Below are 8537 nucleotides of genomic sequence, written 5' to 3'. Positions count from 1 at the left end.
ATTGTGTTTTTAAAAAAATTATTTTAATAGTTTTAAATTAAACAAATTTGATAGAAGATATATTTTTTTATTAGACCTTTATTATTCAAAATTATTAATTGTCATATATACTTTACCCACATTAGGCAATTCCGTAATCTTTATTTAAAGAAATAATAAATGACATTAATAATGAATTTATGGTTAGTTTAATAAAAAGCTTATTATATAATTAGATGGACCAACCTATTTCTATAATAATTCTAAGAATCATCCTAGTGATGACATGTGGCTACAAAAAGAAGTTGTAATGTTTCACAAATAATATATAGGGGATATCAACTTATACATTTAAAACATTAAGCATAATCAATATGTACATGTATTTATATATTTTCGGATCGGATCGGATATCCGCTTCTTAAAAATTTTGATATTTGTGATTTGCTTCGATTTTAACGGATATTGATTTTTAGTATTTACTTTGCTACGGAAGTCTACGGATATCCGGAAATTTTAGATCGAATCGAGACGAATAGCGAATCGAATCAAATTTAACGGATAAAATGTCCAGCCCTACATCTCAAGAAGCCAAGACAACATAGTCAACTGGCTAAGATTATTGACAAGACAGTCCGCAACCGGATCATGGCCATGCGGCCACAAGATATTGGGAGAAACCGCGTCTGCGAAGTCTTATGCAAGACTGGTATAGAGCTCATATTTAGTTCAGAATCGAAGGATAAATCAAATGAAATTTGGTTTAAAGTTAACATTGATTTCACTTCAATTTACATGTAGGAAAAATGGCCCACCAAAAAGACAATAATGCTGTGTTTCATTAATAAAATAAACACACCGTAAATTTATCACAATCACAAAAATTAGATAATATGAAAATTGTTTTGACATAAAAATAAAACAAAAAATTGGCTATCAAATTAATTATCACATGAACCTAGAGCAGTAGCAAGAAAGCAGTTTATAGGGTTCATAACGATGGATTATAAGCTTTGCTCAGTGAGGTTCGATCTCCAAGGAATCCGCAATGTCTTGGTCGATGTATCTGTAAAGGAAATAGAAAGACTTAATCACAACGAGATATCTAGGGTGTTTCACTGCGACGGTTTAGTGTTATGCTTCACTAAATACCATGAGAATGAGAAGGTCTTGTTGTGGAATCCGTATTTGGGGCAAACAAGGTTGATTGAACGAAACTTCAAAACCACTGACAAGTATGCGCTTGGATACGACAGCAACGGTAGCCATAAGATGTTGAAATTTTTTTATTGTCAGCCAGCTGTTTTTGAGTATGAGATCTACGATTTTAGCTCCCATTCGTGGAAGGTTCTTAGTATAACTTGCGACTGGAGTATTCCACATCACCAACTCGGCGGCATGTCTTTGAAGGGAAACGCTTACTTTGTTGTGAAGGATGTAAGAATACGACATAGTGAAGTAGCTTGGTTTTTAATTTGTTTTGATTTTACAAGAGAGAGACTTGGACAGTTGCTGCCTCTTCCGTTTCATTCTTACACTTATGGATATCCTGTGACGGTGACTCTGTCCTGTGCTAGGGAAGAGCATCTCGCGGTGCTCAATCTAGAGATAGAAGATAAGATACTGGAGATTTGGGTTACAAATAAGATTTGAGTCCAACACAGTGTCGTGGAGCAAGTTTCTGAAGGTGTCTATGAGCATGATAAGATCATAACAAGAGTCATGGCATCGTGTGTTGTCCATTATTAATGGGATCATCTCAACTTGTTTAACATGTTCCGTACTTGGCAGTTATTTAGTTATCTTTCTTTGTCTATTTAAGTAACTATTGTTTTATGGAATGATATGAAAATAAAATTGCAGTAAACTTGTGTTCTTGTTCTCTTAAGTCTTTGGGACCTATTATTTGGTATCAGAGCAAACTCTCTTAGCTTTAAGGAGGGGCCTTAACTGGCATCAAAGCACAATTTTGTTTTTGATCTGGACCACCTTGTGGGGGAAAATTGTCTATTCCCCTATAAACTAGTTGTTCCCGGTTTTTTCACACACGAACTTTGAAGTCATGTCAAAAACCACATGAACAACAAAAAAATTGCTTCTTCCCCTATGAACTAGTTGTTCCTGGTTTTTTCACACATGAACTTTTAAATCATGTCAAAAACCACATGAACAACTCTATTTTTTGAATTACATACACAAACTATCGATTTTAAACTAATTCCCCTAAAACCGTAAATGTGTTATTTGAAAGTTAACTTAGTTTATGACAGATGGAGAACCGGTTTAATTTGAGTTGATAAAAAAAATACAATTTCGTTTTATTCTTTTTTTTTTCAATTGCTCATTTTCTTCATAAATCGTTTTATTTTCCAACATCAATTGGAGATACTGCATCGATTTTATAGTTCCTTGTGGCAATACATGGAGATTGGTAAGCTAGTAGTTGATGCTCTTATTTCTTTATGCATCATGTAAAACATTTTATTCTTCTGCAGAATAATAAATTTTATCCCCAATCGATAATAAAATGATTTCTGAAGAAAAGCAGTTGACTAAAAAAGAAAAAAAAGAATAAATTGGCTCTCCACCTGTCATAAATCAAGTTGACGTTTAAATACCACTGTTTACGGTTTCATGAGAATTAATTTAAAATCGATAGTTTGTGTATGTAATTCAAAAAATAGAGTTGTTCATGTGGTTTTTGGCATGAATTAAAAGTTTGTGTGTGAAAAAACCAGGAACAAGTAGTTCATAGGGGAATAAACCATTTTTCCGCTGTTCATGTAGTTTTTGGCATGGCTTAAAAGTTCATGTGTGAAAAAACCGGGAACAATTAGTTTATATAGGAATAGGCCATTTTCCCCCACCTTGTGGTATCAAAAACTTCTATCTATCTCTGTTTTGATCCGGACCGCAATTTGTGGTATCAAAACTTCTATTCAAAAAGAAAAAAGAAAAAAAAATCCTCCTCCTTGTAGTCCTCATACGACTAGCTTGACAACCGTGGGAGCATGGAAGATGTGAAGATCAACCTCCTCCTTGCAGTGCATGATGAGTTGCAGAAATTGAAGCATGTTATGATGAATGAATTCAAACGTCTCCGGCAAGTCATGAGTCCTCCGGTGGAAATTACCAAAGCTGTCAAAATCAATGGTGATGAAGGCTTGGCGGTTCTAGGCTGTTCAAGCTTTGCTTCTTCATCAAGAAACAATGAGTTATTCAAAGAAACCATTGATGTGTCTAATGATGAAGCTCTAATCGCACAGTTCTGGATCTCGAACGTTGCTCACAAAACACACTGGCATGCCATTTCCGCTCCGTCACGTCCAAACCAAAGCCATGAACCATTCACCCCAACACCAAAGAAGCTCAGCCAAGAAGAACCAGTTTCTGGTAAACCTCCACCACTACATGATAAAGAAGTTGTACTTGTACAATCCTATGTTGCTATGGAGAAGAAACATAACATGATCATAAAGGCTAGTCATGTTGTGTCGAACCTTGAGGACAAGGTTCTTTGGAGGGTGGAGTATTGATAAGATCATAACAAGAGTCATGGCATCGTGTGTTGTCCATTATTAATGGGATCATCTCAACTTGTTTAACATGTTCCGTACTTGGCAGTTATTTAGTTATCTTTCTTTGTCTATTTAAGTAACTATTGTTTTATGGAATGATATGAAAATAAAATTGCAGTAAACTTGTGTTCTTGTTCTCTTAAGTCTTTGGGACCTATTAGAGCATCAGACTACCCAATGCATATGCGCTTAGCTTCTTCATTGACGAGGCAAAGAGAGTTGCTGTGGTTTTTGGCCAAAGGGAAGGCGACTCAACCAATACCTACAAAACAGCGTACATCATTGGAGAAGAATGTTTCAAATCTGTGAGACTTGGAGAATCTCGTAAAGACAAGAGGAGGAAGCTAGTGTGTGGATTTGGTGTGGGTATGTTTTATCCTCCACACGTGTTCTCTTCTTATCTTCCAAGTTTAGTGCAAGTTAACTAACCACGCAAAAAGAATGAAAGAGATACTTAATTGTTTTCTTGCATAGTCGACGTTTCATGCTCTTTCTTCATGTTATTTTGAACAAGACTTGCTAGTAATTTTTATTTCTAACCCAGTTATAGAAAGCCTTACTCTTGATCTTTGTGGTTGTTGGTTAGAATCCTACAGTGGGCGTTAAATTCGTTTCCTGAAAATGTTTTTTTTTTGTATGGTCACCCGATCTTGATTGACATGTTGTTGCAACTTCTTGTTTGTGAAACTAGTAAAGAAGTGTTCGAAGCTGCAAAAGTTGTGTTATTAACATAGGAAACACACAAAATGCTTTTAGTGCGGACATTGCCTACCTATTTGATTTTTGAGTGCTCGAATCTAGAACTCGCATCTTGTCAAATTGAGACGTTAATCTTTTCTACCAACCTGCAACAACTAGAGATATCAACTGAGATTCAAATCTTGAAAATCACATCTGGTTGTAATGACAAAAAGCCTCGTTAAACCAGCCACTAACCAATCAAACAACCGTGAATATAACGTCTTTGTGAGACTGTTTCTGCTGATTACAGCACTCTGATGATCTAAACTTCTCTTGATAACTTCCTCAGGTGTGCATCAGTGAATCTTCAAAGATCACACCTAAAACAAGATTACTAATTTACTTCATGTACTCTATACGCAACAATTAACTTTCTAATATCTATAAATAAATATATTAAAGATGTTTGATCAAAAAAAAAAATATTAAAGATGATCTCGTAATCCTAGATATCTTTAACACTTCATTGTTGCTATTGTAGAAAGTATCGGAGAAATGTGTTGCGAATCACAAAATGTAATTTTATCGGCGCCACTATTATAAGCCAGTCACAATACTGTAGGTTCATTGAAGATATTTTATACTTTAGTTTCCCATACGGTTTCAGTTTTTATCCTTTCGAGTGATTTTGTTTATATAATAGCCAGAATATATATATTGTCTTACTTCCTAAGTCCTAACATATCTAGAAAAATGGTAATATGAGGATGGTGTGTAAGAATATGGAAGCAATCATCTACTTTCCTATATTTTTGTATTTGATTTTGTACTATTATGAAATTAAAGACTGTTCGTCAAGAATATTGCTACATATGCATCTATATTGTGTATATGTCCGTCTTATACATAAAATTTCATGTATCTTTACATCAAACTCCTTCAAATCTAACAACAAATCAAACAAAAAGGAAAAAGAAAATCACTTGGAGATGGATATATCTCAAAACCCTGAAATGTTTTGTTTTTTGGTGTGGTCAACTACTCAAACGCCGAATCAAATCAAAAAGGGTTCATTCATCCAAATCTCATCGAAATGTCTTCTTCATCATCATCATAAGGCAGAGTCTAAAGCAAGAGCATCGGATCCTTTCATGATTCTGAGTCTCTTACAAGAAGAAGAGAACATATCCCATGGAACATCACCAACCAACATCCAGTCTCCATCTTTATCCTCGTACGTTGGTACAACTCCAGATCCTCTGTATCCTTCTCTTTCGCTGTATTCACCTATTGTGAACTTGAACATGTTCTCTAACTCCTTGAGAAGCTCTGAATAGTTTTTGTATGTTTTGAGATCGATTTTACGTAGGTAAGGGGCTCCGTCCTTACTCACTTTCACATAGCTCACAACACTGTTGTTGTTCTTGCGGTAAGATCTCACCGGAGGCCAACCAACGATTTGAGTTCTGTAAATTAGCAAAGAATCATCATTAGTACAATAATTCATCAAATAATTTGAAAGAATAGATCGGAAGTCAGATGTTTACTTACTTCGTAGGAGGTGTAGATTCTTCCTCGTTATCGCTTTGGTGTTGACGCTTGTTGCTTCTAACACAAGAAACTTCTTGTTCTTCCTTTACTTGCCCTGTTCCAGGTAATCCAAGACGAAGCTCTGTGTCCTTAAGGTTAAGCTCGTTGACTTTCTCGTACGCCATTTTTTTTTCAAAATCAAGATTTCTTTCTCTCTATATGCTTTTGTGTAATATCCAACGCAAAATCCTTCTCTTGTTCTTGTTCTTGTTCTTGATATTGTTCTTGTTGGTGAGTTTGGTTGATGATGGACTTGGAGGAAATAGGAGAGAGATATATAAAGGTGGGAGAAGATGCATAGAAGTTAGGTTTAAAAGAAGAGAGATAGAAGTTGTCGGGAGCATGAAAGGCAAGAATGAGGCAAGGGGACAAAGGTAGGACACAAACGCTATGGCCGCCCATGTGGACTCGACTCTGTCTTTATTCCACGCTCCTTATTTGCCTCCGCCAACTTTGCTTACGCTACATCTTAGCCGTTGATATGTCTTTCCTTTTTCCTTTTTCAAAGGATATAATTATTACAAAGGACCAAAGGAAATAGAGAAAAAATGAAAGAAGAAATGATGAGTTAAAACTTGGAATTCTATCTGCCGACACGGAAATAAAGCAACCATTAGAAAAATATAGTGTAATACTAAAATATATGTATATATAGAAAAGTATAGTGTAATACTAAAATATATGTGTACATAATACTAAAACATTTTATGTACGTTTTCTTAAAGTTTCTTTGTTTTGCATCTTTTGAAAATATAGCCTTTTTGTTTATATCTTGGTATAAAATATGTGTGTTGATAATTATTACTCTCTTTGTTTAATAGTAACTTGAATATTTTTAAAGAAAATACAGAAACATATTTTTTTAACCAAAAAAACTATTGTTTTAAGATATAAATGTTTCTGAAATAGTGCCGGTTTACAATGTTATTACTAGTTTTGTTTGGAATTAATTTTCACAGTGTCATATATAAAAGTGTGCCTTAGAATTTAATTGTAAGAGTTGTTTCGTAACGGTAATATATATAGATTTTTTTTTTCATTTTGGTATATGTGACAAATGTATTATATACAATCATACTAAAACGACATTCAAAGGAAAAAATAAAATTCCGCTGAAAACATCATATAATTCCATGATGGGAATATCCAGAGTTTCCAAGCGCTCTTCTAGCTCAGGAATTTATGGAAGTTACATTCAAATGTTAACGACCAAGTAATTCACATTTATCATTTGTGCGTATAAATACGTTTTACTTTAGATATATAAATTGTAGCAACTGTAGTTTATTTTAAGTTTATGTATCTTGGGGAATCCTCCATCATAATTTACACCGCATTTGTATATTATGAGTTGGAAAATGTTAATAATTCTTTTTTGGGTAGATTAATGGAGAATTAGAGAGGGATGCCCATGTGGTGGATAAGGTCAAATGTGTTGGTAACTGATAGATGAATGGTAACGCCATGTGCTTTCTTATATATTTGTCTTTTAATCATAAAATTATTTTCCTTAAAATGGATTGTGGGGGAGAGTCTCCACGTGCTATATCTACTTTGAATCATAAAATCTAAAAGTATGAACCACTGTAATTTTAATTCTCCCCATAGATTGCGTTTAACTATGTACATTTAGCTTCTAATCCGCATGCGTTTTGATGTTTAGGTTGGGATTTATTCAATGGATTTAGCAGTTTTAGATATATATATTTTTCCTACTTTTGAGATATAGATTCCTTCTATGTTCTTGCCTTCTCCAATATCCCAAAGATTTGAGATAAGTTTATGTACTCCCTCTATTCCCGGAAAAAAAAATTTCTGCTGTGTTTACGCATATTAAAAATATAATAAATATTTACAATTTTAATTTACTATTTATTTTTCTATTCACTTTCCAACTATATACTAATGAAATTTAATCAATTCAAATATTCATGATTAATGTGTCTCAAAAGTATACAAAAATATCTTAAAATATATAGAAAATTTATCTTTGTGGAACAAGAATTCAGAAAATCTTACTTAAAAACGGAGGAAATATATTTTAGAAGGTTATGTTGTCAGAGTTTCATGTATTTATTTCAGTTATAACTAACTCCTGAAATGTATCTGCTAACTAATTAAGGCTCTGACTGGCTTAAATGCAGTGGTTGCGGTTGCGGGAGTTTGCAGATGCGGGTGGTTGCGGTTTCTAGCGATTTTAAGAGATTTGTACGACTGGTTCAGCTATTAAAAATTGGTGCGTTTGCGGGATACTTATGACTGATTAACTACCAAATACAACAGCTGTTAAATCATAAATTAGAAATATTTACATTTTATATAATTATAAAAATATCAAAAATAATAATATTATAATAAATATGAAAATTATATTTAGAAAATTATAGTTTTAAAATTTTAAAACTTATAGAAAATATTTTTGTTTTAAAATTTATATTATTAATTAAAATATAATAGATATATTTTAGTATTTTTATAATTCCAATTTAAATTTTTTATTGAACATTTTTATTTGTGTATTTATATGGTTTTTAAAAAAAGAAAAAAAAATTATCCTCCTGCAGCCGCCCGCAACCGCAAACGTTAGCTGGAACCAGAGTTTGATTTTAAGAAGTTCAGAGCGGTTTGAAGCGGTTTGTAACGGTTTGTTACGAAACGTTGTCAACCGCTACCAACCGCAAAAGCTGCGTTAGAGAAACCAATCAAGCC

The 8537-nt window shown here is 33.5% G+C and overlaps 2 protein-coding genes across 3 annotated transcripts; one reads left to right on the top strand and one right to left on the bottom strand.

The window, feature by feature from the left end:
- Positions 1-978: 978 nt before the first annotated feature.
- Positions 979-1632, top strand: LOC106363347 (F-box/kelch-repeat protein At3g13680). Its single transcript, XM_013803101.1, has one exon. The coding sequence runs from the start codon at positions 979-981 to the stop codon at positions 1630-1632; it is 654 nt and encodes a 217-aa protein (XP_013658555.1).
- Positions 1633-5086: 3454 nt separating this feature from the next.
- Positions 5087-6245, bottom strand: LOC106367504 (auxin-responsive protein IAA2). 2 transcript variants are annotated; one of them, XM_022707190.1, is made up of 3 exons: positions 6010-6245; positions 5790-5975; positions 5087-5704 (listed from the first exon to the last, which is right to left on the bottom strand). In XM_022707190.1, exons 1-3 carry the CDS (start codon positions 6228-6230, stop codon positions 5350-5352), a joined length of 762 nt encoding a protein of 253 aa, XP_022562911.1. In that variant the 5' UTR covers positions 6231-6245; the 3' UTR covers positions 5087-5349. The 2 variants fall into 2 exon arrangements, with proteins under 2 accessions (XP_022562911.1, XP_013662748.1); XM_013807294.3 differs by having other exon boundaries at positions 5790-6108.
- Between the last annotated feature and the right edge of the window lie 2292 nt (positions 6246-8537).

This window comes from Brassica napus, chromosome C5, assembly GCF_020379485.1.
Source record: "Brassica napus cultivar Da-Ae chromosome C5, Da-Ae, whole genome shotgun sequence".
Lineage (NCBI taxonomy): Eukaryota > Viridiplantae > Streptophyta > Magnoliopsida > Brassicales > Brassicaceae > Brassica > Brassica napus.
The sequence above is the reverse complement of the archived record's forward strand: the minus strand, read 5'-3'. Positions and strand labels throughout refer to the sequence as shown.